The 20551-nt window shown below is 42.2% G+C and overlaps 1 protein-coding gene and 1 long non-coding RNA gene across 4 annotated transcripts; one reads left to right on the forward strand and one right to left on the reverse strand.

The window, feature by feature from the left end:
* The first annotated feature begins 2161 nt into the window (after nt 1-2161).
* Nucleotides 2162-12487, forward strand: LOC137196659 (uncharacterized). Of its 3 annotated transcripts, none has more exons than XR_010931297.1 (3): nt 2162-2258; nt 8563-8646; nt 10599-12487. It is a non-coding gene; the product is annotated as an uncharacterized lncRNA (long non-coding RNA). The 3 variants fall into 3 exon arrangements; XR_010931296.1 differs by lacking the exon at nt 2162-2258 and adding an exon at nt 4380-5767; XR_010931295.1 differs by lacking the exon at nt 2162-2258 and adding an exon at nt 6308-7003.
* Nucleotides 12488-14889: 2402 nt separating this feature from the next.
* On the reverse strand, nt 14890-18602 carry zfp36l2 (zinc finger protein 36, C3H type-like 2). The gene is made up of 2 exons (XM_067609418.1): nt 18281-18602; nt 14890-18068 (listed from the first exon to the last, which is right to left on the reverse strand). Exons 1-2 carry the CDS (start codon nt 18368-18370, stop codon nt 16866-16868), a joined length of 1293 nt encoding a protein of 430 aa, XP_067465519.1. The 5' UTR covers nt 18371-18602; the 3' UTR covers nt 14890-16865.
* Nucleotides 18603-20551: the final 1949 nt, after the last annotated feature.

Raw genomic sequence — 20551 nt, forward strand, 5'->3', positions numbered from 1 at the left:
TCAGCCTCTACTGTTTCCAGGTCACATGAGAACTCCGTGTACATTTCATCATGTGTAAAGTTTCTGTACACTCTACTGTTTGCAGAGTAAAGGCTTATAGCATTAGTGAGTCAATAACTACAGTGTGCGTGTGTGTGTGTGTTTAAGTGTGTGAGGTTCAGCTGTACAATAGAGCAGACAAAGTCAGCCTGTGGTCTTACTGAACCTGATGGAGAGCAGCAACGTGACTACCAGTGTCTCTTATCAAGTTACATACGTTCATGTGAACACAAACATGGGTAATCTTAAGTGTGAATCTGGGTCAGTGTTGCAACTGGGAGTACAGCAGCACAGGAGGGAAATCCTGAGACTAGGAGGAGCAAAACTCACCCAGCTGGTAACTGGGTTACTGTCGCTTTGTTCAATTTTTGAAATTATCATCTTCCCACCTACAGCTCCAGTCTGTCCTTGAATTTCTTCTTTGTTCCATTTATGTACTAAGGGTTTTGTCTGAGTGTTGCCTTGTCTTCCTATAAAGCCTGGTTAGGAACCGCTGCTGTTTAGGCCTTGACTTAACTTGCCATCATCAGAGCAAGAAATGCTGCTCCTCTGCATCACAAGGTGGGGTAATCCCTTTAAAACCCAACATCAGAGGGAAAGCAGTTGAGAAGAGTGAATCCATTTTACAATGTTCCCTCTGGACCTGGATGAGTTTTATAAGAAATCCTTGTTTGACTGATGTGAGTTTTTAAAGGCTGATGCTGACACTGTTGTCTTTGGACTGAAGTTTGCTTCAGGCTGATTTTCTATTTATTGATTATATGAACACATGATGAACATAAAAAGTAAATGTTTCCCCCAGGATATTGTTGCTGGTGGGAAAAAATCTTATGAACAAACATTTAGACCACATTAGACCACTCCTCATAGATAAGAATGGAGACATGATTTATGGTTCAGGCTGCTTCCAAAGTGCAGATAACTTTCTGTTAAAAAATGTATCTGTAAAGTAGATGCTATGAATATTTGCTTATGGCCCTTTGTAATGACTCTATGGTCATTAGTATAATCTGTAATCAACAATAGCCTTTGTCAGTATTTTGAAACTTGATTGATTTTCTTTCTGATTTTTTTCACAAGGTGAAAACACAACATATTATCACCTTATATGGTTGTCACAGAGAACATATCAGAAAAAAGTTGCTTATTTGCTGGAAAGGAAGTTGATGAGAGCAGTGTAACTGAACCAAAACAGCAAGTTGCAAGTCTTGAAACCAAAACAATGAACTAAAAGACACTAAAACTCTGTAACTGCAGAATTTGGTGATAATTCTCTATGGGTTTGTCATCATGATTGACACCTTTCATATGACACATATTACACATTCATTTCATTTCACAGAACATTGTTAATATGAAAATATTGATTGGCGCAGCTTTAAGTGACAAGCTATTAGTTGCCACTGTCATCATAACACATAAAATAAAGTGCATTTGTGAAAGATCTTTGGGGAAAATATTCACACTGTACATTTGTAAAATTAGAAGGCAGATGTGAATCATATAGTGACTGTGCAAGAACATTTTTCTTGCAGTCACTATACCTACCTGTAAAGCCTCAACAGTAACGACATTTTCAAGCCTATTGATCAATGCCACACTCAATGATCATCATCAGATCATGGCAAAATGTTGTTAAGTAACATCTGTACAACACTATGAAAGCCTATCTAAGTGAGAAATTCAAGTTAAACATAAATGGTTGTCTCCTCTTCAGCTCTTCCTTATTTCTTTCACACAAAAGTCTTCACAGATTTTCTCGCCTCAGTACCCTTAACAAGCTCACCTCTTCTGGAAAGACTTTTACAAGAGAGTAAAAAAAACCCCATCAGTAAATTTCAACCTCAGCACTGGAAACAGCTCCTATGAATATGAATTCACATGCCAAGATGTTTGACAAGGAATTAATGCAGAGCCCTAAGAGCGGCTGAAACACTTCAACCTGTAATGAAAGACTTCATACACTTCTCTGGGAATGAAAAGAAAGAAAACAACTTTTTCTTTCATAAACAGTTTATCTAACGCTCCTCTAATAAACAGCAGCAGAGGAAAAGGACTTAAATTGGAAGTTCTGGCCCGGTGGACGGTGCTGGGAAGCAGCAAAAACGTGCCACTGTGTAAACACACAGTGACAGGTTTGCTGCTTTATCAGCGGAGAGATCTCAAACCTCTCATTTCCTTTGGAGAGCGGTCCTCTGGGATTTCTGAGTGGATATGAGGTAAGGTGGGTATGATGTGCCCTTCCAGCAATATTATTTCAGTGATAATGGCAGTGAATGCCTTCAGCTGGAACTGACCATTTGATAAACCCCTCTCCTGCACAGCGGTGGTCAAAAAACTGTTCCAAAAATATTTTTTAAAGAAAAAACAGGAGCAAAGTGTAAAGAATTTATTAAACAGCATGTTTATCTGCTCTAACATAAGAGGCTATGCTTTTGTTAGCATGTTTGGCTCACTAGTATGTTATTAGTTCTGTCCCAAGTTTACACTCCAGCAACCCCAAAAATGTTTCCTGATATAGCATTACATTTGTCATTAGTCTTCATCCTAAAAGCCTTTGCTCTTCTAACATCAAAAGTAAAAACATACTGTTTAAAAATGTGAACAAGTAAGCTAAGCAGCCAAAAAGGGGTATGTTAGAACAAAATAGCTTACATTTTTGCTTATCATATGCATAATACTAGGGCTAATTAGCTGCAAATACAAGAACAATACTGTCTCTTTATTTCAATGTATTCTACGTGGATGACGCTGGGACATATAGACATTTAGTCTTTTAGCATATCATGTATAAAGCTATCGTGCATATTTTAGACCCTTTTACAAGATTCTCAAAAAAATAGGTCAGCTGGAAACATTAAAAACTCAGCCAGAGACAGTGTTGTCAGTGTTTTCAGCCAACTCAAGGAGATAACATTAGCTTAATCAGCTAGTTAGCTACAGCTAATAAAATATAATATCATTTCAGCCTACAAAACTGACCATAGCCAGCTAGAAATGAGAACCCTTCTTTTGTCTAGTTCTGTCTGAAATCATGGACTCATTGTTTCAAAAAATATTAAGAATTTAAAGTAGTAAATGTGCCACAATTATGACTGTAAACTGCGTATGTATTGCGTCAGAACCGAGAGCTTGACAGGCGTAGCAGCCAGTAACTAAAGGGGGTTAAGTGCACACTCAGTTAGGGAAGGAAGAGTGAATCATTTTCCTTATGTACGTGAAAGAAGAGGTATAAGCTCATATTGTAAATCCTGATCACATAACTGTGAGAGGAAAACAGTTATCATATTGTTTTGCTCTCATCCAGTTTCTCTGATGAGATGCTTGTGACTTTTGCAGGCCTCACTTTCGGTAAATGGGGTTAAGGAGTTTCCAAAACAGTCTCTCTTTAAATGAATGTTGCATAAGGTCTGGCCCTGGGTAAATAGCTGATGTATCATTGTACTATAGTGATACACACACAGAATGAGAGGCAGATTGTGATTTAGGTCAAGCAGTCTAAACGCTTCAGGCCTAATGACTCACCATCTGTCATTATGTTCATTATTGTCATCAGTAAGGGTTACGACGTGTTGAATTTGTCGCTGTCATGCCGCGCTTGAACCCGTTAATCAGGTGGTACTGGTTTATGGTTCAGAATTGTATTCAATCTTCAAACTTTGTTTTCTTTAGAAATGAACCATTCTGCAAGTGGGAGCAAAAGTAGGCTTGTCTTTGCTGCAGATCAGCATTTTATGTCAAAATATATGTATATTATTTGACTAAAGAAGTGCAAACTCTGAATGAATGAATGAATGAATGTGATAACAAAGAAGTAGAAAAATACGCTTTCCTTTATTCAAGGATACATATTTGCCTGATTAGTAATATCCACTTTCCTATTTTGTTTGGACTGAGGGCGATTTAAGGACCTTCTGTGTGTTTATAAGGTGACTCAACTTTTTAAATAAGAGATTATTTAGGCTAGCTACGGTAACAGAAGTATGTGTGTCTGCATGGGTCAGTGTGTGCGTCCAAATCAAATAAACCCAACAGTGAATATGCGGGTGTGCAGATTTGGTTCTGAGTCATCTTTTAAATACTGATTTATTTATTATTAGAGTGAAATGCACCATTGAGAAATCTGAGTTAAACTGGTAAACTTCATGGGAAACAGCCAACGCTGTCTGCTGTACATCTTGCAGAAGCAGCCACATGGCACACACCAAAAAAACCCCAAACTCCTGAATGGCTGCACACAAGCATGAGTGTCAGATTGATCATTCAAATAAACATGACTTTGTTTGTAAAATGAAATCTATCTTTATTTACAGTAAACAGTGTGTATGCATAGTCCCAGATGCAATACACACACAGACACAGATGCACATACGGACTCAAATGAGCAAATGAGCGCAGGAGATGTGTTTTCTTGCTGTTTGAGTAAGCGGGTACACACACACACACATACACACAGGCTTTGCTCAGTGTGTGTGTTGCTGCAGATAGCTCCCCCTCTCTGGTGTATGAATGAGTGTCCTGAGAGTGCTGGATAAAGGTGGTCTGTGCTGCAGCTCTGCTCCACTGACCCTTAAAGGAGGCATTGATGGGAGGACCGGCCGGCTGCTGCAGCTCCAGGACCTGCGTCCGCCTGCAGCACACCGGCCGAAGATGGAGAGAGTCAGGGGTGGGAGCAGCTCTGCGATCTGTACAGTAAGACTCCTAACAGTGAGTTTGTGAACAAGGCAGAGGCTGCCAAATATCAGATCTTTCAGCGTACAAACACAGCCAAGCCCTCCAGTACGTGAGGCCACCACAGGCTGATGTATGGTCTGCTTGTTCTGCACATGGACACACATGCAAACAGTTGTTGTAAGGGCTGAATGGGTTTTTAATGGCTGAGACATACAAATTTTTTTTTTTTACCAAAATTCAACTGCCATGGCTGGATTAACCTCTAAGAAGGGCAAAGGGCAAAAATGACCTAGTGCCCCCCCCCTCCGATTCCCTCTACCTTCTGTTTAATATGAAGGACTACTTGGCCTGACATGTGGTCATTTGTTTCACATAAGTGAAATAATGAAGGCCTCAATACTAGATTTTGACACAGGGACCCTGTGCAAGACAGGAACCAATCTTAGCTGTACCATACACTACAGGATCTAATCATGTAGCTAAATAGTGCAGTTTGTAGCTTAAAACAGAGGAAATGGTGAGCAATATAGCATGTTTCATATAACAGGTTTTGTTAGTTGATCTCAAAACTTAATCCAGGTCTTTCTCTTATTTTCCTTGGGGTCCCTTTTGCACATTCATGAAGTGGAGTCACAAAGCCTCCAAATCATTTCAAGCTAAAATTTTTATTCAAGTTGAATAAAAAAAGTCCAGTTGCTCTTGACTCGTCCCTTCTTGATATTCAAGTTGAAGCATTTTCAACTTGTTTGGTTTTCTTTACCTCATTTCCTCAGTTGTCAATTTTGTATGCAATCATGCTGCTTCTAAAATTAGATTCTTGTTGTCTGAAGACATCCTTTCAAAGAAGAATGACAGTGACACTCCACTGCCTGATATGACAGTAACCCAAATGCAAATCACAAAGCCACAGCCTACTGAAGACACACTGAAAATTAAACATGAATATCAGGTAAACAGAGAAACACGCACACCTACAGATCGCCGGCAACATCGTGTGTGTGAGTGCTGAATCAGGACAGGATTTTACTTCACTCTGTGTCTCTTTCATCATCACGTGAGTATGATGAAACTTTCTACCTAAAGAATAGATGTGTGATTATGTTGAGAAATGAAACAGTGCGCTCTAATGAACTCAGTGGAAAAAACTGGATCGCATTAGAAAGAGAAATAGAAACATCATTAGTGAGCACACAAACACTCATTTCCTCTGGCTGGCCAGCAGATTGTATCAACATACGGCTTTTGTTTGAAAGCCACAGATATGAAATATGGACGTGAGTAACAGCACTGCAACTAGACCGAGAAGAACTAACCAACACCCCTCCTCCTCTCTTCACACACACACAGATACACATGGCCACACCAGCACCACATCCGGGACTAGGCGACCCTTAGCCCCCTTTAACTTTGCCAGATGCAGGTCAAACCTCAAAGGCGCTCTGAACTCTCTACCTCTGAGAGTCAAAGAGGCCTCCATACATTGTTTTTATTATTTCATATTTACTAATGAGCATTCATAATATATTCATCATGCTTTATGGAAACCAACTGATGCATTACATCAACATTAGAAAAAAATACAGAACAAATGATAATAATCAGTAAGCTCAGAGTGCCATTAATTTGTATGAATGGTTGACACTGACATTAAAAGCTTGCTGCAAGGGGGAAAAAAAAAATACAATGCTCAAATAATAAAATTAGACTCTCAACCACAAAATAGTCCATGTGCAAATGTCCTCCAAGTACCATTTATTTAATAAGAGAACACAATGTTCTGTGATTACAGAGAAATAATTAAAAACACACGTTTCAGTCAGGAAATGACACATCAGGCACTAATTGACCATTCACTAAACCCCTTACCCAAAGAGCGCTGTCCAATAATAACTTAGCAACCAATAGCTTAGCACGGCAGACATCTCAGCAGGCTCAGTATTTGGGGGGTGGTGTCTTTGTTTTCTCCTTTACAAAACTAAAAACACAAAAGCAAAATTGTAAGGAACTGATTAAACAGTGTTTGTCTGTTCTGCAAACGTTAGCATGCCTGGCTAAGTAGCTTACTACTTACCTGCAGTAGTAACCAAGCATTACTTCCAAAGCCAATATCATTAGCTAAATTCATAATATTGTTAGATTACAGGTTATGTTTGAAAAATCCCCATTCAGGACAAGAACATCTCTTATGTGGGAGCCAAGATATACTCTTTATTGGATTTAGGGAAGTTTACACCCCAGCAACCCCAACCAAACTTATCACCTGAGAGAGCAACATTTGCCAAACCCATTGGTTAGTCCTTAAACTGTTTTCTAATATAAGTGAAACATATAGTACTGTATATACTAACAGTAAAACATAAACCTAACCTCTGTGTTGCTTGTCAAGGTATGTTGTCTGTTGTAAGCATCCAAACCATCCAAGGGTTATGTTAGAATCAACAATTTTTAATAAATTTTTTATTTATGTATTGTAATCCATTTTCCGACGCTTATCTGGGTCCTGTGGTTGTGGCAGCTAGCCCAGTGAGGTAGCATATACATTCTCCCTAGCTACATCCTGCGGTCCTCGAAGACCTGGTCAGATGGGATGTGTTGCTAATCCATCCAGCGTATTCTGGGGACTATAATAGCTAATTAGCTCTAAACCGTAATAGAAGAACAATGTTGCGCCAAACATTAAAAAAAGTGAGCTGGAGATACTGTTTTCAACCAGCCTGCAAAGTTAATGTTAGCTTAATTTGCTAGCTAAGCTACAGCTGATAGAATCTGCTATCGGCAGTCATCATTTCAGGAAACAAAAACTGACAGTCGTGAGCCAGAAATGAGAAGCCTGCTTTTGTTTACTTCTCTATAAAATCAAAGACCTATTGTTTCAAAACTGATTAGAAATGACTTTTTAGTTGAAAGTTTGACAGGCATAGAAAAAGTAAATAAAGGGTGGCTGAGCTAGATGCTAGAAAGTAACGTATCAGTGCTAGCACAGCAAAAACAACACGAAAACCCTACAATGACACCAACATACTGTATAGTTTAGTGAAAAATAATAATAATGAGATTTAACACGATTATTATTTGGCCCTTTTTATCAAAGCACCTAACCCAGTTTAATAGGAAGCATGAGTCAAACAACTGAATTCAGTTCAAATATGTGACTGGAGTAATTGGAAAAACAGTTTTGTGGTTGAAGCTTGTCAGGGAAAAGGTATTTATCCATTTTATGAATGTAAAACACTTCCCTCCCCCGGCCTTTGCTATAAGCATGACCATAAGGCATGATGAGTATATTATACAGTATGTCTTTATGATTGGTTGTGTAGTGTGGTATGGATATGGTTGTCATAAAGAGTGTTAGCAGGCCTTCTGTCTTGCTGCATGATAATCTGAGCCTGGTCATGCGCCTGGTTAATCATGGAGCGGCCGGGCTCATTCACAACGGCAGCTATACCCGTCCCACACAGCCACTCACTCAGCATAGTTATGCAGTTTGTACAGTATAAACATTTTAGATGATTATATGTAATTACCTGGTGTTGCACGGGTGCACGGACTTCCACATTGACTCACACACACACACACACACACCACACACACACATACACACACACACACACACAGGCGGATGGACGAATGGACTCACACAAACCTGCACACACTGACCTCAGGGATTCTCTTCCATGCTGAAAAGTGTTTACTGAGTAGCAAATGAAAGAAGTCAGGGACATGCTCACTGCCAAAATCCTCTCCAAATAAACACCCACATTAAATATTTTCATGTCAATCTCCCCACTTATTGCCATACTCCATAATTTTACTCCCTTTGCTCTCCCTCTCTGCTCTCTCAAACCACAGCGCTGACCGTGAAGCTTCATTCATCACGGCCGAAATCTCGAGATGTGTGGCTCTCTCTGTCTTTAACGCCATTGGTCAGAAAATGTAAGTAGGCCAAATGCACGCAATGTCAATACACACTCCCAGCATTCACTCCTTCCCCAGCCTCACCCCTTGCCTCACAGATACTTCCTTATCGCCGTCCAAGCTCGGCTGCCAATCACATGTTTTGAGACCACGCCTGGTCTAAGTAAAGCCCCTTACTGAACTAGATAGGACATGTTAAATTTTACAGCTGCATCTCTCAAACACCCAGGTCTGGGACTTTCTCGCCTGCCCTCCGTCTCTTCCTTCTCACCCCATGTGTGAGTTTCAGACAGCCGTCACGTTTTGGCTGCTCGAGTGACACATATAGTGCAGAGATAGCGATTGTTATTTTCAGGTTCTGCTCTTACGTGGGCGCTTGAACTGTTTGCTAATCAGATCCGTTTTCAAAGCTGTTAGTTGACAGTGCAGTGTTATAGATAGAGGTTTACTGTCATCTCTTCCATTTCAAGTGAGACTATTTAAGTTTTGAAAGAACACACAACTTCTTAAACGAGTGAAACTTTAAATTCAAAGCAACAAAACGCACAATCACTCAGTTCAATACTCTCAGAGGTTTAGCTGGCACGACTGGTAGCTTACGGTGGCTAATGTTAGCCAGTAGTGCTGATGTTAGGACTCCTTTCTACTTGTGTCACTGTTACACAAGGCATTGCCTTTAAGATTACAATAAAGAGTAGAAGCCCAAAGAAAGGAGTAAGAAACATGTACAAAAAAGCGTAAGAGTAACATAGTTCAAATCTTAAAGGACCAGTGTAGGATTTAGTGGCATCTAGTGGTGAGGTTGCAGATTGCAAAAAACTAAATACCCCTACTCTACGGTGGCTGCAAAACTTGTGAAAAACTACTCTAGAGCCAGTGTTTGGTTTGTCCGTTCTGGGCTACTGTAGAAACATGGCAGGCTCCATGGAAGACGACCTGCTCCCTATGTAGATATAAAGGGCTCATTCTAAGGTAACGAAAACATAATAATTCTTATTTTCAGGTTAATATACACTAATTAAAACATACTTATGAATATTTTATTCCATTTCTGCCAAGTTTGTCCTGCTAGATGCCACTAAATTCTACACACTGGTCCTTTAAATAAAGGTAATGGAACAGGGAAACTAACAGGAAATGCTAACTCATTTAAAGCATAACTACACATTTTAGCCAGAAACCTTTTTGCTATCTGAAAAGAAAGCATAGCAAAGGTTTCATACAGAAAATATGAGAAAGGCATGAGATCTCTCTCCTGATACTGTATCTTAAATGAGCAAAATTGATCAACATACATACAGGTGACAAATTAGACGGCAAGCCAACATAAAGTGTCTTAACCAACATAAATATGAATCTTTGAATGGATCTGAGAGAATAGCAATGGCTCATAGAACTTTGTACAATAGCAAAATTGATTTATCAGTGAATACAGGCAGTCCACACCCAATTTGATATGTTATTTTTCATAACTTTAATTTGTAAAGGGATAATTATCTTTTTGTGCATAGATTTGGGAGGTTTTCTGCCCAGTGGGGAGTGTAACTGTGGCTTATCTTGTATTGTAAGTTTATCATGGCCTTTCTAGCAAAGGGCGGCCAAGAATATTCTGACCTCTAAAATAAAGCAGCCAGAGACAGAATTAGAGCCAGGTCAGGTTAGCATGTGTGTGTACCTCATTAACTATCCCACAGTGAAACTTCCGCCCACACGCTCAGCAACCCACCAGCCCAGAGTACATGAATCTGGAGACATCCTCATACAGAGCTGCTTGCCTAAAAATGGCCCGGCCGGGCCCTTAATGGTATTTGCACCCTCTGTATTATTTACATTTGGAAAGGAGTAAAGAAAACATGTTTTATGAGAATGTTCCGCCCGCAAAGACGTGATGTCAGCACCACGGCCTTGTATACAGGGTGGGGTGAGGTAAACAAACACTTCTCCCATCTTTCTCTGTCTGTCATTTGCAGGGGTCAGAGAAGGTAGACTGAGGTGCGACTGCCTCTCTGCTCGCTGGACTCTTACTGTTGGTTCATAGATGGAACTCAGAGCCGGGGCCTGAACAAGAGCCAGGGGCCAGTGTTAGTAAACTGTGGAGAGACCAAGGGAAGTACCTCATCCGACACACACACACACAGCTCAGGGTTTACACTGTGCGACGACCAAGAGAAGCATCTCATCTGCATTGCACCTACACACACACACACACACACACACACACACACATGCACACGCACTAAGGAGCCACAAGCATTGGCACACTCAGGCCTCTCACAACATGCTTTGTAAATATTTACAGCTCGGCAGGCGTTGAAGGGAGAGGAACATGGCGGACCAAGCAGCGCCGGTCGAACGTAACCGGCCATCAGCCAACCCCTACATCTCCACCCTCCCCCCCCATCATCTCCGACCATCACCGGACTTCACATCCACTGGGCAAACAACATTACCTTATTCAGCATCTGTGCACTGTGGCTTACCTTGGCTTACCTTGCGGCAGTTGGGGAGGTTACCTCAGCTGAGCATGGGGCCGGAGGCTGCTTCCTGAAAATAAAGCGAAGATTATGTTTTTAGCTACTCACAATAAGAGAGGCAGTGGTAAGCTGAATGCTGGGTAAACTGTGACCTCCTGTCAGTGGTCATACTGAGGTGAATAGTTAGGAATAAGCAAAAAAAAGGGTTACATATTTAGACTTTCACAGGAGTTTGATACCTTGCCAGACTGAAAAAGTGCGCATGTTGAGTTTAATCTTCCCTCTATCATTATATAAAACTGTTGAGCTTTAGGCAAATAGACATTTGTCGGTTATAGAGCCAAACTCACAGTCACCACATTGGTATTTTTTCAGTCAATAAAAGAACAACATGTACCCAAGTATGGTGCAGTGCAGCAGTTCACAAACAACTTTATGTTACATGGCTCAGACATCCACATACTATTATGTCATCAACTTCAATTAAAGTTAATCTGATGTTGTGGAACCTGTATTAAACAGCGGCCACTGTGGACACCAGTGGTAATTACAGTTTAATTGCATATTGAGTTTTCCCTCCATTTCCCAAGATGTGTTTTGTACATCTATGAATATGTGTAACTGTGTGTTTAATCTGTGTGTAAATCTCACATCAAGTTGAATTGTATTGTATTTCCTTGATTCAGTTGTTTTAAACCTGTATTAATGTATTTTTTGGCCATCTGGAGGCTTTATAAATGTGTTATGGTGATCGTGTTAGACAATAGTTGCCTAAGTACACATCCAGCAGACACAGAGCATTATTAGCTTTCATTCTGAGCTGTTTCTGGTTCCACTCTCAATTTATGAGAGACCTATGATAAATGCTCCACTATGTTCACCAGCTAGATGCAGGCTGTAAAACCAAAACAATGAGCTGAAAGAAAGAAGGGAAGGGAACTGAAGGGAACTGCAAACTCAACTGATAACTGTATTTGGGTGTGATACAATTCCTGAAATGTCTGTGACACACTAAACATAGTGTAACAGTGGCTCAAATAGAGAAGAGTCTTTAAATCAGCTAACAAGTTTGCTAACATTAGCTGCCATTAGCTCCTGGTCATACTAGACAAAGTAAGGCTGTCACAAACAAAGGCTCGATTTCTTTAATATTGATTTTCTGTTTTTTGAAAGAAGAATAATGTGTTGTCTTTTTTTCTTTAAAAAGTTACATGACTGCGCTTTGAGTTATAGGCCTCACAGGACTCCTGCCTCTGGATGCAGACTGCTGTGGGAATGAATCCCACTGAACTGTAACCTTCTGTCTTGTCTCTCTTGGCAGCTTAAACATCGCCTTGGACTCAGATATCACCTGCCTTTCTAATTACATAAAGTTACAACAGTAACAGTGACTGAAAATTTGTTTTTTCAACTGAATGCTTCTACAAAGTCTGACAGCTGCACGTGTTTGTTTGAACCTTGTAGTAGTGCCAGATGGGTGGGGTTGTTATGTGAGTTTCACAAACACACACATATGAACACATGTTACACATTGTTTCATTTTTAAGCCAGAAAGTGACACATGCAGAAGGGACTTTTAAGGGTTCGTCAGTGACTCAGGGGCCTGGAACCATGCAGGAGGGGTCTTTTAGGGTTTGTCCCTGCTAAAATGAGAAATGTCTATTTTCACTTTAATAATAAGCAGCAATTATACCTCATTAAAGACAGAGAGAGGGGATTGGATTTCACTTCCACCACAGTAATCTACTACTTAATTACTAAATTAAGAAAAACAAAACCTGCGGGAAAGTCTGATCAAATGGGAGGTTGTGGCCTTATCTGCATCTAATTTGAGTTTTGTGACACAAAAATGATGAACAACTTCTGCTTCCCACTTTCTATTTGGCAAACCTCCACCCATCTGGCACCCGTGATGGTTAAAACAAAGTCTAAAAAGTATGCGCTGTTACTACTTTGACCCCGGGGTCTGCGCCGAGCATGCCCAAAACAATACCAGGACGAGCCCAGCTTCCCAGTGCAGCAATGGAACACAAATAGTAACTTCTAGAAGCCGTCGGCCGCCACTACAGAGGAGAGGGGAAACTGAAGGAGGAGGAAAAACAGCAGGACAGAGAAGAGGTGGAAATGGGTGGTGGCCAGGAACTGGGGCTCTTCCTGCCCTAATCACAAGTCAGAGTATTTCCTTTCATTGTAGGAGCTCCAGACCCATTAACCAGCAAGACCTCTGCGTGCGCGCACACACACACACACATACACACATATAAACACCACTACATACACATCCTCATGTTGAAAAAGTTCTTCTCTTATAGATATAACATGTATAAAAGATCATACACTCAATTAAACCTTGTGTGTATGTTTGTCGAGTGACACAGTGAGCTTTACACACTCATATTGACACACACTCAGACACTAAGTCACAAGTACGTGGATCCTACTTGGCAGGGCCTGCCGCATTGTGCAGCCCTTTGGCTCTGCTCTGATAAACACTTCATTATGAAATCCTGAGGACACAGTAAATATTTGCCGGGGCCCTTATCGGTCTACCTTATCTTGGCGTGAACTCCAAGCACCACATGACTCCCGGGCCCTTTATTTTCTTAATGCCTTTGCTGCCGCTGATAACTTCACAGACTAGCCTGCAGAAAACACTTCTTCTTTGAGAGGCTCCTGGAAAGCCAGCACCACAACCTCACGCTGAATATAGGCCAGAGATTTTATTTGCTCCAGACATGACCGAATATAACACTCCAATCAGGGCAGGGGTTGGATGTATTTTGCCCACTACAGCCCGGTGAGTTGCAAAATGAGCCGTTGTCCCCGTTTTACCTGCTCAAGCGACTGATAGTAGAAACACGTTTACAGCTGGGGAGTTAATCAGTTATGGCTTGATGGCTGGTGTTCAGTTCCCAGCCTGATACATTCATCTCAGAGCGGCAATGACGTCACTCACAATCACAAGTTTCTTTGAAAGCTTAATAAGCGAAACAACATATAGGATCATTCAGATGTGACTGAAACATGTCGATTCGTAACGCTGGCGAGAAATCCAGCTGTAACTCCTCACTCCTTAATCTTCAGATAGACTTCAACTCATCTGTGCCTGAGCACATTATGTCAGAAAACTGCATTACAACGCACAACTTATTAAAAGATTAAAATCTTATCGTGATGGCCAGGATCCAACCAGAGCCACCAACACATTCATCTGACTTCCCCTGAGGCTCTGGGCTCCTACATATTTTCCATTTTAAAATTCCAGACCTCATTCCTCAGATGGTGCAGACATATCGCTCATCGCTCTCTGTTTATAGCAGAATATTACACATTATGTAATGTTACATACAGTTTATTCAGGGCTATTAGTCGCTGTGGTGGTGTTGCTTTTCTTAAGAATCTGATTTTTCCTGTCTCAGAGTACACCTACAGTTCAGTCCTTCCTTTGTTGGACAGGAGACTGGAATTCTCTGGAAACTAACTGCTCATTGCTTTTACTGTATACCAATACCAAGGGACCAATACCCTGAGGGCCCCAGGCCAAGTAGTGTCACAGGGCAGCTGAGGCCCTACTGTGCCCAGGACACACTCTCTCATGCCTCCAGGGTTTTTCCACTGCAGGACTATTTGCTTTTAACATCTGATGTGTTTACGAGAGCAACATGAGAAGCAGGACTGTCACACTCATGCTTGATCTGATCATATGTTTAGATGTCACACCTTTTGCACGAGCCAACATGAGATCTCGACACTCAAACGTATAATAAATCACAGCTTGACAGTCTGAAACTTTTTCGAAAATGATTTTTATTGGGAGAACTACAAAAAATGTACAGTACAAAGTTAACAGTCTCACACTCAATTTGTAGTGAACTGACTCCCCAAAAAAATATTAACAACTCGCGTTGTCTTTTTGTCCGTTTTGTTACATTCAAAAAGCTTTACTTCTGATAAAGTAGTCAAAAGTACATAGTGCGCATCCCCCTGTACCTACTATGTACAAACCAAACGTGTTCAACCACTTCCCTCTCCAGCAAACTCTCAAGACTCAGACTAGATTTCAATATCAAAAAAATGAAAAAACAGAGCAAAAGGAAATCAAAATAATAAGAGGAATGGGGACTTAGAAAGGTTACGGTTGTTTTTGTCAGAGTATCTGAGTGGTAACAACCTTTAAAAACAAAAAAAAATAAAAGAATCCAACACTACATTCAGTTCAACCTGTGTATAAAAGATGCCATGTAGGAAAAATACTTTATTTGGTTAATTTTAAGGCATGTCAAGATGGTGAACCCCATAGGCACTACACAATAATACTGGGGCACAAGGGATTGCTACATTCTTTAGCACGTGGCTGGAATCACAGTGTGACCTCGTGCAAACAGAGAGAAAACAAAAATACTTTTTGGTTAATTTATTGACTTGGGTTCTTTGTCACTGAAGTCTGATCTAGATAAAACAAAAGAAGTAAGGTTTGGACGGTCTGTACAACCACATCGTTTATACATTCTACAGAAACATCTAAATAGGGATCCTCCAAAAAAAAAAAAAAAAAAAAAAAAAAAAAAAAAAAAGCCTTCTACAGCATTGACACACAACCTCAGGAGCAAACAGCAATCACGCAAACTTTTTTTTAATAAACGTAAACAAGGAAACAAAATTAATGAAATAAATATCACATACGTTCTCTTAAATTAAGATTTTTTTTACTCATTTACAATAAAAATAACCAAGTGAAGTTACAAAAAAAAGGAGAAAAAAAAACAAAATATATATATTACTGTGAAAAGAACATACACTCCACTTTATGCAGATTAATAATGGCGATCATAATTTAAACATAAAAGAATATAGATCTATTGCTTCATCATACTTGATAAATACAGTATGGACACAAATTACCAATGTAGCCTATACTTTTTTCACAAGATAATAAATAAGTTAAATAGTCCATAGCCAGTTATGCACTGCTATGTAAATCACTCAAAAACAGCTAAAAAAATATATATTCAACCATCAGCAGTGATTTCCCCAAACAAACCCCACTCAAGAGTGCTTTTTAACCAAGCAACAAACTAGACTAACCAAACGAACCACTGGGTGGCGCTGGGAGAAGACAGATCTGGAATGGAAGTTGAAGCTTTCAGATAGGAAAAAAAATAATATATATATTTATATATATATTTAAACACACTTTGATAAAGAAAAACAAAATGTTACTTTGAGTCAAGGCATATTCTTGGCAGGATGGAGGAAATCTGAAACCGCTTACAGTCTCTTCTTGTCAAGTCATGTTACACATCTAATCCCAGGAAAAGTGTGGCTTGCCTGATAGAGCAAAAGGGAGACGGGCTGCCATGAGCCCTTGGGCAAGGCACTGATGGAATGCCTTCTGTTTGCTATCTAAGTTTTAATACAGCTATATTACATACAAAGAAAAAAATACTAAACTAATGCCAGGTCAAGGACACTTTAAACTGTGATGCTCTATTGATCCCTGTGGGTGAAATTCTCTTCTCTTGCCCCCCTCCAGGGAGGTCAGAGCAGGGTCAGCACCCCTGGAGCTGGTAGGGATTCAATGTCTTGCTGCTCAAAGGCACTTCAGCAGGGTGGATGCTGCTGAAATTGGGTGAAGGGCTGTGGGGTGAGGGGGCTGAACAGGGATCCTCTGCTTGAAGTACAGTCTACCTCACTCACTTAACACCCTCTAACTCCTCCAGCCCCCCCTGGCCCATCCATAATCCATTTGAAAACAAAACATGATTAGTCATCTGAAATCGACAGCCTGCTGAAGATTGGCAACCGTCTTCCAGCGTCCAGACTCGGGGACTCGGAGCCGCTGAGGCTCCCGGAAGAGCTGAGGGACCCGCTCGCATAGCTCTCCCGGTCAGAGAGCGAGTCTGGCGGACTGGGAGGAGGCTCGAACACCGGCGACTCGCTGAGGCGGCGCAGCGCCTGCAAGTGGCTCATGTTATAGGTCGGAGGGGAGGGCGGGCACATGCTGCCCTGCATGTTCCCGTAGTAGGCACCGGTGGAGTGGTTGTTGGCGTAGCCGCCGGGGGTGTGCACGGCTAGTGGGGCCAGTAAGGCTTTTAAGTCCTGTCCGGGGAAAGAGAAGGCACTGTTGATGCAGGACACCGAGTTGGGCGACAGCACCTCCTCGTAGAAGCTGGAGGCGGAGGTGCATGAGGAGGCGGTGGTAGGTGGTGGTGGGGTCCGGGACGTGGGGCTGTCAAGCAGGGGGGACTCGAGTCCGTGGTGGGTGGAGAAGCCGGAGAAGCTGAGGCTGTGGTGAAGCTTTGGTCTGTCCCTCGGGGTGTAGCCGAGCTGCTGCGGGGGCAAGACATCCCTCTGGCCGTAACCGCACAGCTCACGAGCCGACCTTGGCTCCCCTGCCTGCACATTAGCGTTGGCGGCCGGAGCGGGCCGGCGCTCGTCGGCGTTGTGGATAAAGTGACACCGGGGACCGTACGGGCAGAAACCGATGGTGTGGAAGGTGCGGCACGGCTCCGTTTTGTACTTAGGGTGGCGGGACAAGCTCCTCAACTCGTGGTAGCCGTGAGCGAACTGACATTTCTCCCCGTACTTGCACGACCCGTTCTCCTCGAAGGGCCGGCACAGCTCGGTCTTGTAGCGGGTGGAGTTGATCTGAGAGCCGGGCTTCTGCTGCAGCACGCCCCGGTCTCCGTTCTCGCTGTAAGCGCGGTCGCGGAACTTGTTTTCCTTGTTCATGAGAGCTGTGGCGCTGCTGTTGCTGCTCGGTGTGTTCTCCTTCAGACTACTGTAGGAGCCCATCGAGTATTTGTTGCCGTTGTTCATCGCCTCCATGTTGCTGGTTGAGTTTCTGCGGAAAAATCCCGGTGTGAAGGAGCCGCCGGAGCCCGGAGAAGTGACCGGAGCCCCCACCGCTTTCTTGTCCAGCATGCTGTTGATGTGCAGGGCGTTCATGTTCATGCTTTTATCTTGCTGTTGGAAAGAACAGACTCAAGTTAGCAATGCAGAAATCTGTCACTATTTAGAGCACATGGCATGTTTAAGACAACTTTGTCTGCAGCACAGCAACTTGTTGCAGCTGAACACAATCACTCCACTAAGTTCAAGCACGCTAATTCAGTTAAGTTCATTTGTTTCACGCTGGATGCAAAGAGGCAAAAGTCCACATTTTCTCATAACTTTACCTTGTAAAGCATGTCCATGTCGTAGAAAGCAGACAAGACGGTCGCAGACATCTCGTTTCCCCAAGTTTGCTGCCGCACTCCCTCTTTCATGGAGGACCGACCAGGATCCTTGAATGCGACTAGCGGTAGTTTGTGCCACGACTGGTTTTGGTTGTGGAAAAGTTTTGAAAAGTTGCTTCAAAAGTTTGTGTGTAGCTTAAGTCCGTAGAAGAAGGAAAAAAAGGGGGGTAGGTTTGTATTGTTGAGTTGTAGGTGGTTTTATTTCCTCCCCTCGAGAAGCGCTGAGCCAGAGTGCTTCACTGTGCGCTCTAGCCTTTTTGACTGGGTATAAATGCGTGATGCCGGGGAGGGGCAAACTCAAGCAAAGTTTTGCTGCTCCTCCCCTGCCCTCTGAAAAAAACTTCCATTCACCGGTTGGTCACTTATTCTTTAACACCACGCCTTGAAATCCAACCCCGGCACCGCCCCCTCCGTTAACCATCCCCCCTTAACCATCCTTTACCACCCCCCCCCCCCCCCACCCCCCCCTCACCATCCTCCACACACCCCTCAAAAGTTTTTTCTTCTTCTTAATCACACAACCAATTTCGTGGAAGTTGGTTTTGCTTTTTGGGTTTACTTTCTCTGAGAAAGAATGTAGTATCATCAAGGGAAGTCTACGATGTATGCAAGCTATTCTCCACTAATTTCACCATTCACACTTTCACACCTGGGTCCTCTAATGAAGCTGCATGTGGGGGGGCTGGGTCCCTTGCTCTAAAGCTCCTTGACTGAATGTGAATAAAGGGGAAATAATTCCTCAATGACCCCCCCCCCCCCCCCCGCCCCCCGCTCCAGCCTCCCAGCAAAGTTCTGGGATTTGAACCAGCGACCCTCCAGTGACAATGGCCACCCCTCTAGCCTCTGGACCACCACACTTGGAAGCTGACACAAGTATTTGTAATGGAAGGAAAACTCTGCCTCTCCCTCCCTCTCCCTGTGGATGGGTTGAGAGTGAGACCGCAAGTATGAGCGGAGAGGAGTCCAGGCAGAGTGCAGTACAATTTTTAGAATCCATTGGTTGCATAATCGACTTCCACAGTGCAACAGCAGCCTATTCCAGTCTACTACACATGGAGACACAGGCAGTTCATTCCTACTGTGCTCACATGACCTACTTTTGTATCTGAGCTTCAAAATGTGGATTTAACCTTGAGATTAAAAATCCGTGATTCCTAAAAGGACAATACGTTGAGTCACACTAATAACAAAAAGTACATTCACTTTGATTTAATCTTTTTAAAGCACTCCTCCACAGTTCCTCTCTAACTTGTTTTTCCCAATCTCAGGGCTCAGACTGGAGGAATGTGGTTTTCATGTGGAACAACACTGCCCCCATGAGAGAAAAGTGGGAATCGACTGGGAAAGACCGGTGCGCCACCTGCTGAGCAGAGCAGGAGCAAGAGTTACATTCAGGCTGTAATAGTCATATTTTGCTGATTTCTGTAAAGAATTTGTCTTCTCACTTGATGTTTTGATCATTTCAGCAAAACCCCTGCTCCCTCCAGTCTCCCTCATAATAACAAAGCCACACAGTCCTCCTTTGTAAAGTCAGAGTGCAGCACGGTTGTAATAAGCTGCCCCTGTCTCAGCATGATGTAACCTTCCCAGGATGGCAGAATGTTCACATGAAAATGTCAAACTACTCCACTCTGCTTTTGGAGTTATGTCAAGTTTTAAAAACCACAATGGAAAGATTGCAGAGTTGGCAGAGGAAGGACGAGACTTTATATCAGGGCTGCGCAAGGCAGATATTTTGGTCAGGAGGGTGTAAAAACGTTGTGCAGCACATATCACCAGAAATTGCTGGTTTCTACAACACTGGTAACCATTAAGTCCTTTCCATGTCAAATCATAATTGGAAGAGTGGTTATAAAAAAAAAAAGAAGAATGAAAAAATGATTTTTCTTTCTGTGACATGATTCAATATTCTCTCAAGAGCTGAGTGGTTTGGTTGGAGAGGGAGGGAGAGATGTCGGAGAAAAAAAAAAAAAAAGGGGGGGAAATAGCAACAGGCGAAAAACAAGTCACATAAGCGCTTGGAATCTACTACTACCAACCCTAAAATTAGGCTGAGGGCTGCCCCAGGACTATTTGCGCTTTGCAGTTGTGATAAATAGTTTAATGTGAAGGACAGACACAGCGAGGCTCCTGAGAAATCCCTTGAACATGTCCTCGTCCGCAGAAACCACTCTCCCATCACACGACTGTTTTTATTGGGGGATGTTGAGC

This window comes from Thunnus thynnus, chromosome 14 (assembly GCF_963924715.1).
Source record: "Thunnus thynnus chromosome 14, fThuThy2.1, whole genome shotgun sequence".
NCBI lineage: Eukaryota > Metazoa > Chordata > Actinopteri > Scombriformes > Scombridae > Thunnus > Thunnus thynnus.

Excerpts from the sequence above, each read along its gene's own strand:
- zfp36l2 (XM_067609418.1), bottom strand. The coding sequence starts at position 18,370 with ATGAAAGAGGGAGTGCGGCAGCAAACTTGGGGAAACGAGATGTCTGCG. Across the intron at positions 18,069-18,280 it reads ACATGGACATGCTTTACAAG|CAAGATAAAAGCATGAACAT; the intron begins GTAAAGTTATGA and ends TCTTTCCAACAG.